This window comes from Telmatherina bonti (assembly GCF_933228915.1).
Source record: "Telmatherina bonti genome assembly, chromosome: 5".
Classification (NCBI taxonomy): domain Eukaryota; kingdom Metazoa; phylum Chordata; class Actinopteri; order Atheriniformes; family Telmatherinidae; genus Telmatherina; species Telmatherina bonti.
The window spans coordinates 20,038,709-20,061,277 of NC_136623.1; the positions used below are offsets into that span (position 1 = coordinate 20,038,709).

The 22,569-nt window shown below is 40.3% G+C and overlaps 1 protein-coding gene across 1 annotated transcript; it reads right to left on the reverse strand.

The window, feature by feature from the left end:
• Positions 1-1,226: 1,226 nt before the first annotated feature.
• Positions 1,227-22,098, reverse strand: rprd2b (regulation of nuclear pre-mRNA domain containing 2b; the record flags this gene model as incomplete). The annotated part of the gene is made up of 10 exons (XM_079240253.1): positions 1,227-3,582; positions 3,739-3,903; positions 5,106-5,342; positions 5,471-5,756; positions 5,958-6,133; positions 6,646-6,772; positions 6,874-6,926; positions 8,262-8,437; positions 8,635-8,764; positions 21,903-22,098. The coding sequence occupies 10 exons, from the start codon at positions 22,096-22,098 to the stop codon at positions 1,613-1,615; spliced, it is 3,516 nt and encodes a 1,171-aa protein (XP_079096379.1). The 3' UTR covers positions 1,227-1,612.
• Positions 22,099-22,569: the final 471 nt, after the last annotated feature.

A 22,569-nucleotide genomic window follows, 5' to 3' on the forward strand; every position in this document is an offset into this window, starting at 1 on the left:
TATATATATATATATATATATATATATATATATATATATATATATATATATATATATATATAAATATAAATAAAAGGGGGGGGGGAAAAAAAGACTAACTCCTAATTAAATGTCAAATTGGGAGCCGTAGTATAAATATATTGGGGGGGGGGGGGGGGGGGGGGGAAGTAACGCAAAATAAAATAACAGCGCAATTCAAGAAATAGTAACCAAATAAAGTACCCCCTCCCCCAGTTCAATTGAAATTCTGGATTTTATTCAATTTAATACATGTTGAAGCTTAGCAGCTGTGGTTCAAAAGGAAAGACCTCACTCCATTACTGAGTATCTTCAGTACTCAGTCTAACTTGAAGAGCGCACAGGCAGAAAATGTTGAGTATATATAAAAACAAACAAACAAAAAAAAAAAAAAACCCAAAAACCCATAACTCTTCATCATCCTCTTCTGCGATTTCAAAGGACAGAAAATTATGACCGATACTGCAGAGAAATTCTTCAGGGTTAAAGCTTTTCCAAGGCCTCAATTGCAGTAAAGAAACAAGGTGTGACGATCATTATTCTCATTTACAGAAAAGAAAAAAAAAAAGCTTGGAGAAAAAGACGCATCAACTCACTCTTTATATTTACAAACTTGGTCATGTACAGTGGGAGGATGGATGGGTGAAGCAAGAGGAGAATATTTACAAGTAGATTTTTTTTCCTTTTTTTAAGTAAGAACAAGTTTTAACTTCGGCTGCATCAAATCTTATCACTGCACAGCACACTTCCATACACTAACTATAATCACACACTTATGAATTAGTTTGACATTTTGGCAAATGTGATACATCTGGCTGAAAGCTGCAGGACACATTAACCTGTTAAATATGAAGCTAGTAACAGTACAGCAGTAACTTAACGGAGCATATGGATTTGAAATGAGGGTCAAGTTTAAGCAGTCTGTTCTGCTTGCACTATTAAACCAGACTAAATCTGCTGTGAAGTTTCCTTACAATGTAACTATCTTTCAATCTTTAGTTTTTGTACATTACAATCAATCAGTTCATTTCTGCATTATTATTTTTTTGCCTAACTTTTGATAAATCATTGTCCTATTCCATTATCCTGTGAAGGCTGAGCTGAGCTAACACTTTTACCCCAAGTCTCAGCATGAAAGCTAGTAAACATTTCCCAGAATGCCAAACTACCGTCTTAAGTTTTTCCTGAGACCCAAACCTCTGTCTGACTGGTAACCCCCGAATTACAAAGGTATCAACATTTTTTACTGTGTAATTAAGCTAACTAAGGTTTATTTGAATGATCATGTCTATCTTGCAAAGAAACATGTATATCTACTGTGTATGGTTAGGTGGAAAAATGGAAGATATTGGGCCGTTACACAACACACTGAACTATGCAACTGATAACCAGCAAGAACAATGTGAAGATGACTGGCCACCAAGCTGAAGCAAGAAGATTTAATCAGCTATTTACACACAGCCTAAGGTATCTTTAATTCAAGCTAAATGACAGAGTAAAGATATCTGGGCTCATACCAGCAGGGCTAACACACACACTGCACTGTTAGATGTGTGGCTTGCACTTCTCATTCAGCTTGTCATCAACGACCACTTCAGTAGCGTGGGGGTAGGAAAGGCCTCTTCTGTGCATTGAAGGGGCCGCCTGCGAATGGAGCGCCGGCTCGCTTTCCCCCACGAAACCCAGCCCTGGGAAGATCTTGAGATCGGCCTCTCAGCAGGGGTCTCTGTGAGCCGGGGGTGGACAGTATTGGGGGTCGAGGACTGGGCAATTTGAGGAGGGGTACGGGGTTGGAGGTCTGGTTGCGCGGCTGAGCTGGAGGACTAGAAGGGGATTTCAGGGGAGGATGTGAGTCGACTGCAGGGGAACTGGGTGTGGAGGGAGAGGGGGTGGAGGATGTGGGAGAAGGGGAAGGTGAGGGGAGAGGTAGATTTAGAGGTTCCTTCACTCTACCCAGTAAAGGTGGAGGGACACCTGGGGTTCCTGGGCGGTGAAGGGGGGGTGTATGACGAGGGACAAAAGGCTCTTTAACTGTGCCAGGACGAGGAAGCTTAGGGGGCTCGCCTAGCAGCGATGACATGAGTCGTGGGGGGGTCATCTTGCTTCCTCTGGGCCCCATTCCACAATGATCTCCGACTTCACCTCTGATTGGGGGAGGATGACTTAGGGGACGATCGACAGGGACCAACACTCCCCCCACCATAACTGCAGAGGGTACCGCAAGGTGAGTAGGTGGAGGTGAAAGGCGATGCGGGGCAGGAGGTGGAGGGGGTCGAGGGATTGGTGGAGGAGTGTTGAAAAAGGGGGGTGCAGGAGGATGCTGGAGGTGTAATGGAGGAGGAGTCTGGATGTTCTCTGTGTGGTACGGCATTTGGAACTGAGCCTGAGTAAGAGGAGGTGGGAGAGAAAGGGGTGGTGGAGGGAGAAGATGTGGGACGAGGAGATGTGGGGGAGGAAGGAGATGGGGGGGAGGGGGCGGCATGGATGGGTTCATGTCCTCAGCTCCCCCCTGGCCAATGTTTAGAGGAGGGGGAATGATCTGGGGTGAGGGAGGCTGAGCTTCCCGGTATTCTTCCTCTTCGTACCACACAGACACCCCTGGCCGACTGCCAGCTCCTCCCCCTCGCCGAGAGCCTCGGCCAATCACACGGATGCTTTCTACTGTCTTGATGCGTTCCCCAGTAAGGGGGCGGTTAGAGTACCCAAGAGTTTGGATGGGGGCCCCTTCAGTGTGGGGTGAAACAAGCGTCTCAATACGATGGTACTGGCCCTCCTCCTCTTCACCCGTCAACTCTTTCCCCTTGTCCCCTTTTTTTCCATCATCTGAGCCAGTGCTTGCCTTCCGAGAGCCGGCGGAGACTCTCCTCTCTCCCATCACTCTACTGTTTCCCATAATCCTTAGCTGGCTGTGGTGGTCATCTTTCTTACCCTTCATGTCATTACCAGTACAGGAGGAGACCTGCTTCCTCATCCCTTCACTGTCCTTTAACTTTGTGCTGCTCTTTTTCCCAACTGCATATCTGGATGAAGAGGAGCCTAACAAGTTTCTATCGCTGTTGCTTCCAGAAGGGGCGATTGCAGCATCCCAGGGGTCACTGCGGTAGGCTGTGGGTGAGAGATTATGCCCTGAAGATGAGCCTAAAGATTCTGGCATACTCCCAGGGGTGTCCATAATCTCGTCTTGCGTTGGAGTGCCAGCTCCCTCATCTCTCACTGGGGTCCCATCCACCCCATCCACGCCATCTGGACTGACATCACCTAGAGCAAGACTAAACCCTGGATTACCCTGCAAGAAACTGTTGATCTTGGATTCTAAACTGGGGGGAGAAACAGAAGGCGCTACAGGACGAGGAGGAGGTGGAGGTGGTGGAGGAGACCGTTGTATCTCCTTTTCCCAGTCTCTGGCTCTTCCTGGAGTTTCTCGTTTGTGGATGTTCCCCACAGCAGGTTTGGTTTTTGGGGTGGTTGGCGTTACTGGAGTTTTGACATTTGCTGATCCTGGGGAGGTATGGGTGGAGGGGGCTGATGAGGTGTTCGTCACATTCTGTAGGAGAGAAGAAAAAGCTGTTCCAAGATGGTAAAAAAAAAAAAAAGAAAAAAAAGAAAGAGGGGTGAGAAATTGGAAAAATGCATAAAATGTTTTGCTTGCTTGTTTGTTTGTTTTTTACTTTTAATCAAATTTTAAATAAAGAAACTAATCAATAAGGCCATGTGTCTTACCTGGTGTATTAGTTTTAGACAGAGCGCTAAGGATCCCTTCAGGGCTGATGTCAACCCGTGACAGGATGCTAGCCAATGCAGGGCTTGGTGGAGCTGCTTTGGAGGTAGCCGATTGGCCAGTGGGCGTAGTGGGTGTTCCAGGAGATGGCCGAGGTGACGGATTGGCTGTCAAGAGGCAAGCAAAGACAGAAAGGAATATCAACACCACTGCAAAAAGGCATAAAATTTTACTTATAAGACAAAAAGCTACCTTTGCTTTTACTACAGTCTTGAAAAAATTATCTAACATATGTGTGTGTCTAAGCCCCTCTTATACGCAATTCTCCCAAAACTTTATTTTGTTTATGTACAATTGAAAATACATTCAGATTCCCACCCCATTGCATGGGGCGACATGTATCTTCAGGCAGACGTGAACGTGTGTTTGGATAACGCCCTCCTCTTAGCTGTCAACAACAAACCTTTGAGATATTTACATAACTTTGTCACCAATCTGGGGAAAATGACTTGGAAAAGAAAGAGTTAGACAAGGACTTAGATATACAATGTATGGACAAGATACATGGTATTCTGTCACTTTAAAAATAAAAAAAAACAGAGAAGCTATAAAGGCCCTATGTTTCCTGGGCCAAACAGAAGAAACACATAAAAATCTCTGCAGCTAACTAAAAAATACACAAACAAAAACTCCACTAGACAGAAGGTTGCAACAGGTCAGCACCTCACTCCTGTATCCTCCAATAAGGATCTCCAGCCCCACCCAAACCAGTAGCAGGGAACTTCATGTCAAGCACACCAAACCCAAGATTTGAACCACCACTCAACAACCCTAATCACAATACTATAAATCAACTGGACCTGCTAATATTTTCTTCTGTGAAGTTTTTTTTTTAAAATTTCTTTTACACACAGTTTTGAATGAACTATATTATATAAGGCTTTTGCTGAGTCTAAATGAACCAGAAAATTTAATCTAGGCTTAACTTATTTGGACGTTAAAATTAAATATGAACTGAATATCTTAGGTGTAACTCATTAAAACAAAAAAGTAAAAAAAAAATTCTTTTTTAGAATAAGGTGAATGGCTGAAATACAGTTGTGTTTGTACACAACCAAAACTAAATCTTGACCTACAACTTTTCAGACCAAAGAGACAACTGATGTGGAACTTAGTAACATCATTCAATAGCACTTATCCTACAATTTATTGTATGAAACACATCTCATATTAACTAAATAAGTTAAAATAACTTAGTTAACAATAAATTGCCAACACCACGTGGAAAAAAGACTAGCATTGACAAACATCCATGTATAAATACTGAAATACATTTTGACATCAAGTCTTCTCCCAAACCCAAACACACCTGTATTCTTCATGGCGGACGTGAGTGAACTGAGAATGGAGCTAATCTTTCCTAAGTCCACCTTGGCCAGATTGACCCCCAGAGGTGTGGTTGGAGCAGGTTGAGCTTTAGTAGATGTGGAAGTTGCTGGACTTGCTGTGACAGATACACTGGTCTTCGAAGTAGGTGTATTTGGAGGCTTTGATGGGGTTTCAGACTTTGAAATCTTAGAAGATGGTGGATTGTCTTGCTTCTCATCTGCAATTAAAAAAAACAAAACGATAATGTGACATATTTACAAACAAAAGTTTGCAGATTCTTACTGATTTTTTTTAAAAGGAAAACAAATTGTACAACAACGCAACTATCAATCTACAGCAACAAACCATCTACTGCAGCAGCGTTTGCCTCTTCATCAGACATATCCATGTCCTCCATGTCTCTGTTGTCACTTTGCGTTTCCCCCTCATCCATAGCCTTGCCATCCAGCTCTGGATCCACCTGAGCTCTCCCAGCTTCCATTTCCAGGAAGGGTGAGTCAGAGCCGGTGGGGGAGGGGGCATCTTCAGATGGAGATGGGATAGGAGAGTCTTCGGGTCCAGGTAGTGTTGACTTGAGAGAATCAAGTTTTCTTTTGAGACTGGTCACACGGTTGGCAAAGGCGTTGTATGCCTGAGAAGAGTGACAGATTCAAAGTGTAGGAGAAGGGGGAGTAGATGGAAAGAAAAATAAAATGTTTATTTGAAACAAATAGTAACATGGCACCATCACAAACCATTAAACGGTTCTACCAATTTATATTATTAACCAAAAATAAAGTATTTCTATGCCTTCACAGTTTCCCACAGTAATCTTTAATTACACATCACTCACATTGGCCACAATCATGACCTCCTTGTACTGCGTCTCATAAAAGATGTCTGCATTTCCTAAAACATCCAGCAGAGGTGGCCCCGTTTTCAACTCCTTTTCCAGGAAGCTGACAAACTCCTGCAGCTTCAGGCTGCCGTCCTCAAAGTCCTTGGCAAACTTGTTCCCACCTGCCTTGTCTGACAGACAAAAAAATATGAAACAGAAAAGTTCTTAAGGATCTTAATATTTAACAAAAGACTGTCAACATCAGCCTTGAGGTTTTTCTTTTTAATTTCCCTCATTTAAATCCTGAGATACATGTTAAACCAGCAGCTCTGATATAAATTACTCACTTAAAAAATTAGAAAATAAAAAACAGAAGCAATGTCTTATTCCAAAACTAATTTTCTGCTTAGTCTGGGTTATTTACAGAAACCATTTTTTACTGGGGAAAAAAAAAAAAACTACTGAAAAAATATCAAACATGACAGACATGCAGAAAAACAGTAGTTTTAGTTCATCTTTTTACTCATGTGTAAATGTAATAGGTGTGCTCATCAAAACAGCCCTTCAAATGGTTGCTACAACATCACTAATTATCTGTCAACTTCAATTTTGACAGGCAATCAGAACGCATTAAATTGTAAAACCTAAACCTAAAGCAGAAACCATGTGGGGTGATGCAGAATCCATCTGGTTGTGTTCTGACCTTTGAGTCTTTTGAGGGCCTCAGTACTGCAGACATCCATTCTGAGAGCTGTAAGCTGCTTCTCCCTAAATTCTTCTTCAGCAACAGCTCGCTTATGTCTCGACAACTGTTCAATGAGGGACTGAGGCTAGAAGAGGAAATAAAAGAAAAAAATGTGTTATATAATATTTGGCTTTGATAAAGACTATTTTTAACATTCAACTTCAAGGCAGCACAAAAAGGGCTTACTGTGAACTCTGCAACAATCTTGGACTTCAGGGCAGCTTTGGTACTGGTGGTGGCTAGAGAATTAAAACAAAAGACAAAATCAAAACCAAAATGTAATGAAATCAAGAAATATTTTACTGTACAGAGACATGATCAAATTGGTGAACTATCATAAAAGAATGAATGCTCCATCAATGGTTTCATGATGTCCTGAAACCAAATGCAGCGCAGTTGGACCAAACACTTCTTTTACAGAAGTACAAGCTTCTTATGCTGGAGTGTGGCGTTTTCTCTCCTCAAAGAAAATGCTGCTTAAATAAAAAAAAAAAGTTTCTTAAAGTTTCATTTATTCTTCCAGCAGTTTTCTAGTTTGTCCACATGGGGTTTAGCCAAGATTTTTTTTGTCATCAGAAAACGTTTTTGCTTCACCACCCCAGCTGTTTTTGGAGGCACCTTATACATCATTGCCTTTTCAACCTTCCTGGTTAGATGGCTTATACTACTTAAGCTGAAGGAGAAAAAGCCTCCCAAGATTTTAATTATGGCTTAGAAACCTCCTAAAATACCTCACCTTAGAAAATATCTCCCACACCACAAGAGGCTGCACACAGACTTTCTACTCCACATGGCAACTAGGTGTAGCCTGCTTGGACTGCATGAACCACTCCTCCTTTGCACTGCAGTATGACAGGCGACCTCTCAACTGATCATGGATCTGCCCTGGCTCACTTGGATGGGACAGATCATTCCTACTTGGCTTTGTGGTGTTGAATGGGTGACCCTCTATGTGATTATGAATGCAGTTTGTTGACAGAATATCCTCTCTGTCACATCATGTATATTTACTCACTGTTTGTTATGTCCTATAGTTTACTCACTTTTCTTCTTTTCATACAAAAATACACACTTGTGAGAGGTGGACAAGTGTCCCCCCCCAGGTTCTGCTTAGGAACACAAGGTGGTTGTGCTCCACCCCTTCAAGATGTTGGCTATGTATCTGTATATGTATAATGGTCTGTTATACAACTTCAACTTAAAAATCAATGAAGGGACTTTTAAAAAAAAAAAAAAGAAAAAAGAAAAGAAAAGAAAAGGTTTCTCCTTGCTTGCTTGCTATCTCTTCAAGCCCATATATTTCTGCCACTCAGACAAGCATCCAAAACTAGATCCGATTCCACAATGGAAAAAAATGACAAATATTGATAGTGCACTAATCTGATAATTGATAAGCCTCTTCCATTCTTTATTAACACTCACAATATCTTCCTTTACAATTCTAACTTGTGTGTGTGTGATGCTTTATGATACATCACAGACCACAAAATGATGTTAGCTGTAACATGATATTAGAAGGTAGCACTGTAGCACGTCATGGAGATAAAACATTCAAAAAACAATAACAAACTTACCAATTGCAGGAGGAGCCTCCTTTTGTTTCTCTTTCTCTTTTTCCTTTTGTTTCTCCCTTTCTTTTTCCTTTTTGTTCAAGCTGGCTTTGAACTGGGCAATGACCTCCTCAGGATACACACTTCTCTCCTCCCAAATCGTAAAGATCCTTTCCACTGACTTGCGAACTTTCCCATCCCTGACAAAACAAAATGAAAGCACAGAATGGAAACATGAGTGCTGGCAAAGAAACAGGAAGATGCAACATTTTCATTTGGATCCAAGACATATTCCGTTTCATGGTCATGACTTTTCAAAGATGAAAAATACAAAAGTAAAACACTGTTTTTGCAATGAAGAGCTAAAAAAAAAAAAAAAAAAAAAAACTATACTCACTTGATGAGCTGAGCAGCATTAGGAAGAACCTCAGAGAAGGCTGTCCGAAACACAATAGCATTTTTTCTTTTGCAGTTTTGAATCACATCATTGGCAAGGTAGAAAAGGTTCAAGCGATGGTTGTTGTCAGCTGGCGGGAAAAAAAGGGAAAAAAAAAAAAAGAGCATAAGTAAGAAATTCTAGAGTTAAGAGTTTGAGGTTAGTCCCAACAGGAACAACAGACTGGCTTTACACCAGTAAAACTTCTCTGTTTATCATGCGATTTTAAGACAAAACCAACAACTGCACATTAGCACTATTTCTTTCAGTGTTTTATTTCATGATGATAAATTTAATTTCTTCTCTTCAAGCTGGTAGGTGTGTTGACCTTTTTGTCGAGGGCTCCTTTTGATTTTGAAGGCACAGCACATTCCACCAACAGTCTTCTTTGAGATTATAAAACCGCTCTTGTGACATACACAATATTTTGAACAATTTAAGATGGAATGTTTGTGTGTTTGTTTGTTTGTTTGTGTGTGCACAGCCCTGACGGGGACACAAGTGATTTCTGGGCGCTGGTCCTGAACCCATGTAGATGAAGAGGGTTGTGTCAGGAAGGGCATCCGGAGTAAAACCAAAGTAGGACCGTGTGAATAGGGCTTCAGTATCGGCTCAGTAGTTATAAACCGATTATTTGCTGAGGCGACCCCTTCAGGAGAAAAGCCAAATGGAAAACAACAGCATGTGTATTTGCCTAAGCAAGCCAATATATTTAAGTATCCTTGGTTTGGTTAATTCTTATTTTTAATTTAATCAACTGTGTGTAAGCTTTTAGAGGCAGCAGCTCTCATATCTTATCTGATATTTAAATAGCAGGGGAAAAACACTATATCTGTCCCCATTTAACCACAACTTTAACCATAACCTGATTACCTTTGCATCCAATATTCTGTTGAGCCACACGATGCCAACAATGACCCGACTCCTGCCCTCAATCTCTCTCAGAAGTAGCACATAAAATACACACATGAAACAAACATATCTGTGGTGCCAGGCAGCAACAAATATTGTGCACAGGACAACTTCCCTCTAAATGATAATATCTGGGGGTGTAGGAAAATATTGATATATCACAATTTCTTGTGTGACAATATTTTATTGATATTCAAAAGTCCTGTATCAATTTCAACAAACAACCAATCTTTACTGATGAGGCAGATTTTCATTTCTTTATTAATCTTGTACATAAAGATCAGTGTTTTTATTACCTCCGCCACCATGGTTATGTTTTTAACCAACATTTGTATGTCTGTTTGTGCTCAAAATGACTTAAAAAGTTAAGGATGGATTTTCATTAAATTTTCAGGAGTTGTTGGAAATCTGAAAAGAGTCTGTAGACTGTTTCCAGCAGTGTGCCGACCAGGCGTCAGCCACAGCGAATAACACTGCACTGCTTGCGCCCTTAACCTGACACACGCCCCAGCTGCTCCTCTGGTCACTGGCGGGATCACTGTGACCACAGGCAGAAGGAGAGGCGCTTAACGGTGGTTGCAGCAGTGATCATGCCCCGCCCTCCTCCTCCAGCCCAGCCACCGGAGCCCAGCTTTTCTGGGTCTCATCCGGGGCAGCGGGCCCCTAAGAACTGGCTGTTCATGGTCCAACCCGCCTGGAAGAGTGCCACAGAGGCCCAAAAAGCAATGACTTCTTGGGGGACATAAGTGACAAGGGCGATGTTGTGTTAAATGTTGGAATAAAACGCCAACACCCTCCCCTTAAGAGCATGTTTCTTGATTATGCCCTGCTGCGAGAACAACTCTCTGCTGCAGCCGCTTCTCATCCATCCCCCATACTAAGCGGACCAGCCGCTGTTAACCTATCGATCAAGAAGTCGGGTGGAATGAGGCCCATCCTTGATCTGTCTGTTCAACAAATTCATCACCACAAGATCTTTTCACATGCCGACTATCAGACAGGTGTTGGAATGTGTCCTCAGAGGCGATTGGTTCACCTTAGTCGAACCGAGAGATGCATATTTTCATATTCCAATACTTCAGAAACACAGGTAATTCCTGAGCTTCTCATTTCAGCGGACACAGTACCTGTACAACCGTCTGCCATTCGGGTATTCCCTGGCCCCACACACTTTCTCCAAATGCATGGGGTACCTCTGAGCAGAGGGACGTCTCACATTTCGGTCTTCACGGATGCGCCCCTCTCAGGCTGGGGTCGGACGTATCAGTCCCAAGTGGTTGGAGGACAATGGCCGGCCCACATGTCTCCACATAAATGTACTGGAACTTCTCACATTGTGGAAGGTGGTCCAGAATTTTGTCCCACTGCTGCAGGATCAACATGTACTGATCCACACAGACAACAAAAGTGATGGCGGCCAACATCAACCATCAGGGAGGAGTGCACCGCACAGCTGTTGGGGGTGGCCAGACAACTGCCGCTTAGGACTCACACACACCTGCTCTCCATTAGCGTGGTGTACATCCCCAGCATCCTCAACAGGGAAGCAGACATTATGTCAAGAGACAACAATTGGAGCCTCCACCCCGATTTAGTCTCACAGATCTGGAGCAGGTTCAGCAGAGCGAGTGCAGACTTCTTTGCCACACGCCCCACAGTGCGGCAGGGGGTGGATGCGTTTCCACACAAACGTTCCTCCCATCCCACCGATTCCCCCTGTCCTAGATCGGATCAGGGAGGAACAGCAAGCAGTGATTGTCATTGCGCCGGAGCGCTGGTGCACTGGTGCACCGTGGTTTCCATGTCTACAGCAGCTGCTGTCAGGTCAACCATGGCAACTTCCCTGGCGCATGGATGCGCTCTCCCAAGCCGGGGGAGCAATCCAGTATTACCCGAAGATAGGTCAGCGCCTCTGGGCCTGGCTGCTGAACAGGAATGGAGAGGCTCAGTCTCTCTCAGGAAGTCATGTGCACGATCCAGAACGCGAGGGTCGCGTCGACAAGGGATTCCTGCTTGTCTAACTGGTTAGCTTTCCAGAGATGGTGTCTGATAAAAAGAACCAAGCCAAAAGCTTGCATGCTGCCCTGCTTCCTCTCCTTCCTCCAGATGTTGGAGAGGAATCTGGCCTTCAGCACCATTAAGATTTACGCTGCGTGTATCTCATCTTGTCGTGAAGGTTTTGCTGACAGATCACTGTTCAGTTATTCCCTGGTCAAACGCTTCCTAAAAGGCATACATAGACACAGATCGATGTAACGTGCCTTTGTGCCTCAGTGCGAGTTACCTCTGGTTTTACGCGCACTGACTGGGGCGCCTTTCGAACCTTTGGATCAGGTCCCACTGAAGTTTTTGTCTATGAAAACACCCCTATCAATTGCCCTGACATCTGCTAAGAGAGTCAGTGATTTAGCTGCTCTCTTGGTGGCACCTTCCTGCCTCAGAATACAAGGGGACGGCAGCTCAGCTGTGCTGCGCCCTAACCCAGCCTACACTCCAAAAAACATCACCAGCTCCTTCAGATCCAGAGTGATTACGCTTAATTGTTTTCACCCTCCGCCTCACAAGCCAGAGGAGGCCGCATGTTCTCATTTGCTCTGTCTGGTGTGCAAACTGTCATGCTACGTAGCACGCATGGCTGCATTAATCACTCCCAGCGCTTGCTTGTGCATTACAGAGAAAACTCCAAAGGTTCTCCTCTGTCTGCTCAGCGCCTATCACAATGGCACAGTCGAAATTTGTAATGTGGCTTCATGGACATCTCCATGCTCCTTTGTCCACTTTTACTTACAAGATGTTTTCTGTTTCTCTCTGAGCCACTTTGTCCTGAGTGTTTTCTCAGTTTGACATGTTCCCCCTTTCAAATGTGGTAATGAGAGCAGATTCCTTCCCTCTCACTTGCCCGGGTTCGGAACATTTCAGCACCTCTGCTACTGGGTCTAGTGAAATTTCTGCCACTACTTGCTGCATTAACGCACATGATGCAGCACTTGGACCTAAGTAAGTGCGTTTTATGCTTACAGTACGACACAGACCCAGTGAGGCATGGACTGCGTCCTGCTTCACCTTTATCCGACTAGCCTTAAAGGGCGAAGCCTATAAATAATAGAACATTGGTTACCCCAGATTCTATGACTATAGGTGCAGCCCTTTAAGCTCTGGGCCTCACTGGTTCCTGGACCAGCTGAAGAAAAAGCTGGTATTTGGGAGCCGATTGTAGAACTCAACCCACTTTATACTCGAGGACGAGACGGACCAAGCAGCAACCTCTGGTGGTTAAAAGTGAAGCCTGTGCAGATGTGTATAAAACTGCAGTTCGCCCTTCATCCGCTAGGGGCTGGCTGCAAAAAGGAGTGAATCCCCATAGAATCTCATGTTAAAAAGACCAATTTCATAGCAGAAATAAACATGTTTACAGCCTGGTTCAAAAATCCATTTTTGGCTTAATTGGTCAGGTTTACCTTTGATAACTGTGGGGGGAAGTGAATTTTTTTCTAACTCGCCTGTTTAAAAGTAATTTAATCTCGAAATTTGGCACATTTAGGGGCGTGTCCTCTTGATGGACAGGTACCCAATCTCCCGCTTCAAGCAAGAAGAATGCAGAACAGTCGCAGTTTTTAGCCGGTTAACAACATGACTTAGCTTTAGCCTGCTTACCTCTATTAGCTGATTAGTTCCTGTTATCTCCAGGTTAGATCGGTAAGGTCTTAGCTAAAGGGAGCTCGGAGCTCCCACGATGTCAATCATCCACCATGATGCTCACAGCCCCCCCTCTCAGTTCTACCTCTTTGCCCATATCTGTATTTTCTGGGCGAGACAACATGCATGCCCCTGCCAAGATGGCGACAGTAGGAACCGTCCACCAAGCTTCAATTCAGCTCTTCAGAAACTTATGGATGACATCAGGGAGGCTCCGTCCATCTTTTCATATCCAGTCTGTGGATCGGACTACAGTTTTCTGTGCTATGCGCATGCGTGCGGAGGGATATACCCACTAGCAATAGCCTTAAAACGGCTGCGCCTATACTCATAGAATCTGGGGTTACAATACATAACCAACGATTTCAAATATGCAAGTGTTCAGTGTTTACCACTAGAAAAAAAAAAATCGCAATATATTGTCTTTCTTATCCACTATATCATATTGTTGGCCCATATAGATATGCGTATCTTATCACCAGATTCTTGCTAATACACACCCTATTAATATCTGCAGCAAATTCTCATCAAAAAGTCCAAAATTTGAAAGATGATGTCAAATCATGAATAACACCTGCAACCCTGCACCAAAATCAAACTCTATAAATAATCAGTGATGAAAAACAAAACAAAGTTGAATAAGAAAAAGATTTTTATGCGATCATCCTCGGATTTATTCATACAATCTCATTGAAGACACAGTTGTCACGGCAATAAGTGGAATGTGACAAAAGTAATAAATTTTAAAAAATGTATGAAAATCTTGACATTGCTTTTCAATTGAGGCACAAAAGAAATGTTATATATACATATATATAAAAAATAAACAGGATAAATGAATAGTTTACATATTTTAAAGTTTTGTTGAACAATCCTGTGAGGCAATCATCGCAATAAAGTGTGTCCTGTAACTCTCAGACTTCTGCAGCTGCTGACCAGTATTATAGCCCTGTACACAACAGCAAAGTGCCAATTTGTCCAGGACAATTTTTTTTTTCAATTATTCTTTTAAATTCAATTCATAAATAAGCAATGTCTTATTTGATCAAAAAGTCTGTTTTTTATCCAACAGTATTAATAAATTTGAACATGAGACAAGATGACACCTCTCAAAACAAAAAGTTCCACATTGTTGAGTCTACGACAAACACAGTTGTACTGATAAATAAGAGATTTCAACAACTGCTGCAAATGGATAAAGGAAAGAGTAAAAAACATTGTTGTAATATTTTAAGTTGTTTTGTTAAGTGGGGTTCTTCTTCAAGTCTGACACTTCTTGTTATTTTACGGATCATTGTTCAGCTGAAACAGTCTGGGAGAAATAGCTTTTTTTTCCTCCAGTCCTGACCGTTCCACAGGTGTCAACATTTTTGTAGTTTTGTGTTAGTGCCTTTACTAAATTGGGTACAACCAGGATGTGAAGAAGATTTCAAGCAATAGAGGGAAAAAAGACCCTGGAAAACACCTCTTACCCTGCCTTTAAACCACATCAGCACAAATTGACAACCTTGCCAACACAAACAGTTTCCTTTCGGATGCACACAGAGGAAAGAGTCACCTTGGTGTGTGCTTACACACAGCAAGTCAGCGTTGTGGAAACTGTTATTAAGACCAGTACAATTTTATGTACTAGCTTTGCAGACACTTGTATGCTAATTCAACTGTAACCTCTTCTGTTGCTGGGTCTGAGGGGCATCAGTGGAGCATGCCCTCTACTTCCACCATTTTTTTTTTCTTGTTACAATTTTTTTTTAGAAATTCTAACACGAACAAACAAATGTTGATATATTTCAAACATGCCATCATATTTATAGTATTATAGCAGTACTGTAACTATGCACAGTAGTAAATATATAGTAACATATTGATTTTATTCTGTACTGAAAGTGGCAAAATTATTAACTGGTCCATAATCGCCAAGTTCAAATTAGTGCTTTGACTTAAGCAAGCTGGTTTGATTTTAAGTCAGGAAGCTTACGCAGTAAGGTATCACCACCATCCGGATTTTGTATTTTTACTTCAATCATAAGCTATCTGGAAAGTTGAGGAATCTTAAATATGGACATAAAAAAGCAAATTGTAGAATGAACAAAGACCTAAACTGGTTGTAACTGCTTAATGTTAAGCAACCCCAGATAATAATGTTGATCAGTGGCATAAAATCAATACATTAGTTGTAAGTCTTAAAAAAATAAAACAAAATTAAAAAGTCTTTTAAAACACAAAGTTTTATTTATCATTAATACCGCCAATAAAAAGTTGCTCAGGGAGTTACTGTTTATTATTGCAGAATTTAAACTCTGTTCCTCTGCTGCAGAGCAGAACAGATGTGGTTACAGCCAAGAGGTTGTTCATCCTGACAAAATTGGGTTTTTTTCTGCCATTGTTTAAGTCATTAATAGTTGGGTTAAGATCTCATGATGCCTCTAAAAACTGCAAAACCAGGTTACAAGTCTTTTCTAATGTAAATAAATGCAACATTATAACTACTAGCACACCACGGATCAGCCCTGCCCTCTGAGCTCAAGATGTCCTTCCAAAAACTTAATGACAGGTTGGATGGAGCCTACACAACTGCCACTAGTTATCAAAACAGACTTTTCTCACTAGAGGACAAGGCTGCCACTGGTCACCAGTGCCTGGATGAGGTAGAAACTTTATGCACTCAGCTTCAAACTGATAACAATAAGCTAAAGGCTGAGCTAACTGATGTGGGGGGTGGGTGAACAAAGACTGCAACGGTTGATGGGTCTCCATGGGGGAACTTAGCCTCAACAACAGTTTTTTTTCCCCCAACTTCTGCAACAGGCTTTGGGTGAAGAAATATGTTTTGTTTTTGTTTTTTTTTAATTTAGCTTTTTCTTTGTGTTTTTTTTTCCTTTTTCTAACATTTATTTAGTCAGTTCTGTGTCTTGGGTTTGCAGATGCTCTGTCCCAGTGTGAACTGAATCCAAGAAATACCAATTTATTTTTGTCACTATTTATGTAGATTTTTAAAGTTTTCCAGCCTTACATTTAATGAATCCTTTGAGGTAATCATCGCAATAAAGTTCTGCAAATGATTCATTTTGCATCAGGATCAGTTTTGGATCTTATCAACCGATACTAAACCTCAGGCACTGGATTTGGAAGTAAAAAAAAGCAGTTCTGTGTATTTGTAGTATGGATCATTAAAATGATGCCAGACAAATATTCTTAAGTTAAATTTATTAACAGTCAGTTACAAACCTAACTCTATACTCAAATGTAAATGTCTTTTTAAAAGAAAAAAATTAACTTAAATTTGACTCACGAGTTTCAAAGCTCAAATTACAACTCCTGTTTAAGATAATCTGTTATAAATCATATTTTCATTGAACCTCCCTGAAATGAAGTAAAATGTGCAAAAAGTCCCTTGAGAAACCTATGAAGTGTCACTACAAACTCAACAGGACACAAGCAAACACAAGAAATAAAAAAAAATTTCAAATAAAGCTATCAGTTGTGGTTCCCATGAAATAAGCACAGTGATACCACACAACACCGCCACCGATTAATTGATACAATACTCTGCAGTGCAACATTTATGTATTCACATTTTAAAATGCTTTAAATTAAAATGCATCAAAAACATTTTACAAATGAAATTCAGATCTACTTTTATCCACAAAAGCTCCTAAAACTTAATGTCAGTAAGTCACCTTTTCACTCTGATTGATGTTGTTGCAACAACCAAACAAGACAGACAACTTTACAGATAAGCCGAAAACCCACCATCCTATAAATTAATCTGTTGGTCACTGAGTGTTGCCCAGTCTTTCAAAGCCACCATTACTGAGGTGGCAAATCCTAATGACACCTTATTTGCTGACGAGGACACAGACAAGGATATGCTGACTACCAACAATAGACGGTCACCTACAGTTTTTGATATGGATATTTTATCTGGATACCCGTTTTTCATATTTTCATATTCTAGACTTTGGTGGACTCATGTAAGCATCGATGTGACTACTTTAACTGACAATCCACACTGGAATATAAAAACAAATCTTAGTTATATATGTTATCAAAGGTTTGTTTAAGAAATCATTTAAAACTTTTGCAAAGGATGTAAACTTTTTCTAATCTGGCAGATATTTGGCAGTTTTTTTTTTTTTATTTTTTATTTTATTTATAACTAGTTTAGGCTACAGGACACCATGTACTGGTGTCCTGTAGATCATCTACGTGATCTGTTTTTGTTACTGACTAAATGACTTATTTTCTGGTCACAACGTTGCCCTGATAAACAATGTCACATTTCACAAATATTCCTAAATTAGACATGAACTCGGAGCAACACTCAGCCCCTCATCTGCAAGTCTGAGTATTAACTCATGTAACATTAAGCTGTACAGCAACATATATACTTACAATTTAGTGTCAGATTGATGACTATTCACTAAGATTTATTGTATTTTTTTTTGTTTGGGCATAAAATTCAGTGTTTCCTCTGCCACGACAGTAAATCAGTTCTCCACTGCTCTATGAATGTCCAGTGTTTCCCCCAGAAGCAAACACAGCACCATCAGAGCCGTGTCAACCACTGGCCCCCTCTTAGTGACATAACAACAGCGGGCATCCTTAGTAAGTAAATGTCTGATCTACACATTTAGTTTTTACCACAATTAAAGTTTCCCACTGCTGTTTAAACAGCCAAGAAATACACATAGTCTGATTCTCTTCCCTTCTGCTCAACCAAGCACAGAAATGCCACTTTAGCAATGGCCGAGGGTCTACTTCTGATGTTTGCCTGAATTAGTCTATACATAATGTAAACAGATTTTACCTTCATACGTTTAATGTTCTCTACATAACTGACTAAAACACCACTATAAATTATTTCTGTATACTCCTTTTTTTTTTTTTTAATGCCTATTCTCTTTTATTTGTCACATATGAAAAAAGGATGTTATTTCAACCTCATTTACCCCCCCCCCTTCTCTCAATATGGTAATTTTCAGATGCGCTGGATTCTGACCAGTACTGAGTACAAGTATGCTCAGGAAATTATAGTGTAACTTATAAAAAGACCAATTTTTAATGCCCTGCTTTGCTTGGACTGGAACTTTTTTTTTTTTTTTTTTTTTTTTTTTTTTTTAAATTACATTTTTAAACATGCCCTGATTCACAGGTAATACCTCTAGGATAAACAACTCAATAGAGTACAAAAAAAATGTCAACTTTATTCTGGCAAGCAAGGCCATCCAAGAAAAAAAAGCCACCATAAATACCTGAAGAGGCTTTTAAATCACATCACTTTGGTCAAATATGAACACAAATCTGATTTTTTAAAAAAAGAAAAAAAAAAGAAAAAAGAAAAAGCAATTTTATCTTGTAGTTTAGACACTGCAAAGTAAGGTGCAGTGACCTGGAGACAAGCTCTGGCTGTCTCTGCAAACTTAAATCAACTTTTAGCTTTTCTATACATTTTGAGATAATTTTTTATCAACATCCCTAAATAGATGATCCACACATTGTAACAAGCTTGTACTGGCACAGCTCGACACCACACACACAAAAGGTTCAAGCAAAGCACAGCAGTTCAATGCTTTTCATTAGCATTAGGTTTTATTATGCATTGTTCTGAGGGTAGTGATGCAATACAAACATTTTTGTCTAATTATCTTATCTTTCCAAAAGGTTTGACCGAGATACAATGACCGTTGAGAACAGAACACGCCTCCCTCTAAAGTTCAGGATTTTCAACTAGAATAAACAACTTTAAGATTTGCTGCATTTGCAGCTGCATTTTTAATTATGCTAAATCCTTCTGCATGTATACATTTGTTAAATGTTTGCATTTTTTGGAGATGAAATTTAAAAAAAAAAAAAAAATCAACACTTCCATTGAAAAAGTTTGTTCATTTCTTTTGTAAAACATACATCTTCAAGTGTCACTATCACTGTAATTTTATTAACTTCCATTCAATGTCAGTGTGCAGTCTTTGCCCCAAGATTACATTGCTTTTTAGGAGGGCAGGGGGCTAACCATTCAAGATGAATAGAACTCACATAGTAACTAAATTTACTAATATTATCATTGACACTACATAGTAAAATCCCCTATTATTATGTTAAGGACATTCATCCATCAATTTTACATTTTGTTTCATAACCCATTACATATTCACATATGACACATGTGACACTGCCACACAAAGTTATTTAATTACTTAAGTACTACACTCATCTGTGAAGTCATAATTAAAAAAAACTCATTTAAAAAACCTAATTTTCCACCGACTTCAGTAATTAAGAAAAACAGCAAGGCAAAACTTAGCTCAACTTCTGAAATGACCTAATGTGGTGAATATTTTTTTACTCTGTGAAATTGCTCTAAATATTGTTGAAATTAGGATCAAAGATAACTATCATTATTAATCAAACCTGACCTGGCCTGAAATCTCTAAATCTATACCAACAAAATGCATAGCGAAAAGGACCCAATGACAGTCCCCAACATGTAATTTCTGTATCACATCCTCTCTCATGTGCACTCTAGACAGACCTCCCCTTCACCCCCTCTCTGTCTTATTTCCAACTGTGAGAGTTTGTCTCTAATAGAAAGTATCCCACTGTGAAGCGCATGTATGAGATGCTACTGTGGAAAAAAATGGGTTCCAATAGACTTCATCAAGAACTTGCATCACCTATGACATTCAGTTCTGCATGCAGAAACAACACTCATCAAGTCACAACCAGTGACAGCAAACTAAGCATTACCCACTTATAACAAAGAAAAGCACCCAGTATGATGCAACTCATAATGACCAGTGCTTTTTTTTTTTATATTAATTTTTTGCTTCCTACAAAAGTGTGAACTCAGTTTCTATTATTTCAAAACTAAAACACCACAACTAAATGCCATTACGAAAACATCAGATTGTGAAGCCAGATTCTCAGATGAATACAGATTGAAAAAACCTGAAAATATTTTTCTATAACAAGGAAGTTGTAACCTGTCTAAAACCTCTTTTCAAGTTGTGCAAATAAATAAAAATTCCACTATCATTCGCTGACATTTGCTTTCTGTGTCAAGTTAAAAAGGTACAATCACTATACACTCCTGACAGAATCTGAATCAGTCACGGTTATTTAAGCTCTAGCTAGCAGTGACATATATTTGATACTCAGATGTGAACTTTCAGAGTATGTTGCACTCAAAGGGGAGAACACTTAGGGGAGAGCAATGCCAGAATATTAACCTTTAAAAACTTGTTTGTGTTCAAAAGACATGAGGTCTTATGAACACTTTTAAACACCAACTGTGGCGAGCCTCCATACCACAGAATATCTAGTAGTAAAAGGCTGAAATGGGTGAACAAATGCCAAGAAACAGAAATTAAAACCCCTCTTAAATGACTACTTGGGGACCAAAAACAACTATTATTTAGTCCCTTTGCTTAATTCAAAATTTGACAACATGCATGTGGTGAACCAAAAAAAACACAACAGTACAGAAAAAGTTGCTTTATAGATAGTTTGAAAAGAACCAGGTGAAAGGGATGAATACTATCCCTTAGCGCTCAGTCTGGCATCAATGTAACATTAATTTAATTTAAATAATGTACAATATTATAATAATTGTTTATCAACACACAAAAAACTAACATATATTGTCAACCTAGTAGATCACAACATCCGCATTTAGGATGTTGGTAGGATAATAAAAAGAAACCAGTCAATTCCCTGAATGGTTTTCATTTATCTAAGTAGGGGGTGGATTCAAAGATCTTACACCAAGGCAATTATTCATGCACCTAAATTCTTCATTTAAAAGAGGCATGTCAGATCACTGAAAAACACGCGCCTAACGCTTGTCAAACTCAGGTGATGTGGTAGGGAAGTGTCACCTCATAAGGTACATACATAAACAATCAGGACTTTTAATGAATGACTGCAACATACTAGCACGAAGAAGCTATGATCAAATTCATAAAGTTAAAAGGTTTTCACTATGAAGTGCATAAATTATGTATAACTTCTCTAGTTTCACTCGTTGTCTCATTCCTGGCATCTTTTATATTACCATCACATAGCAATGCAAAATAAATCAATAACGATATACACTAACTTGAATTGTTTAGCTTAAGTGGATTGTCATCTTTACTTCAGTCTGCCGAGTGTACTAAGAAATGACTAACACTGAATCACAATATTAAGGTCAGTCTTCAAAGATTCATTCATGAAGGGAAGTCAGCTTTCAGATACCTCGACCTACAAACAAAAACGTCTTGCACCTAAACTCGAAGTAAACACATGTTTAATTTGGTTTTAAGTTGTGGAAATAGGCAGCGCATGGATGGGCTGATCCAGACCATGCACCCCAAGAGGCCTAACTGTAAACAGTGCTAACCTTAGCTTAGCTACTATTAGCGTAACAACGTCCCGAGTTTGCTTTCAAGCATGTTGATAAGGAATTTAAAACTTTCAAGAATATTTATTACAGTGCAATGTCCAGGTTTGCACTTCACACGAATATGTGGCAATAATTTTACGGTTTGGCTCTGCAAGTTGGTTGTAGTAAAGGGAGAGCTGCATTTGAATTAGCTAAAGTGTGCTAGCTAGCGGCTTAGCCTCGATGGCAAACTACTCACATTTCTTCAGACACTTCATCCAATGGCGAACGATAAGGCCGTGGTGTTTCTTGTTTTCAATGCACCAAGATGAGAGTCCTTGTATTGACTCCATAGTGTTGGATACTCCTTGAAGCCGCCGGTCCAACGACGCTTCCAGTGCAGCGGTGGAACTTCGGGCATCCTGGCCGCTTGCAGCCCCTGAGCCGGCCGCCATCTTTCCAACTCTGTTTGCAAATGATGGGGATGAAGGAGCTGGCGTAAAAATAAAGATTCGGGGGGTCAGAGACACGCCCCCGTCTTTTACTTTCTTATCAGGACGTAACGATATGGTCAAAATCGTTTACAAAACTGCACGAAAGCGAACTTGTAACATATTCGTTAAACTAAGTATTATAACAACGAAATTAAAAAGAAAAAAAAAAGAAACCAAGTTGGTTCATTTATTTTATTGAAGGCGGTGACTGTACAGTTACAGTGAAATAAGCTACAGCCAGGCCAAAATTGTCTATCTTCTAAATAAATATACTTTCAGGAACTTGGACTTGAATGAATGTACCTGCAGAGTCCACATTAGGAGATTTCCATCCAGATCTTAATGTGTAGCACTGTAGCTATGCTGTTTAGTCACTGATTTACTCCATCAGGATTTTGTAGAGATAGGGATTTTAATCACAAAACGTGAGTC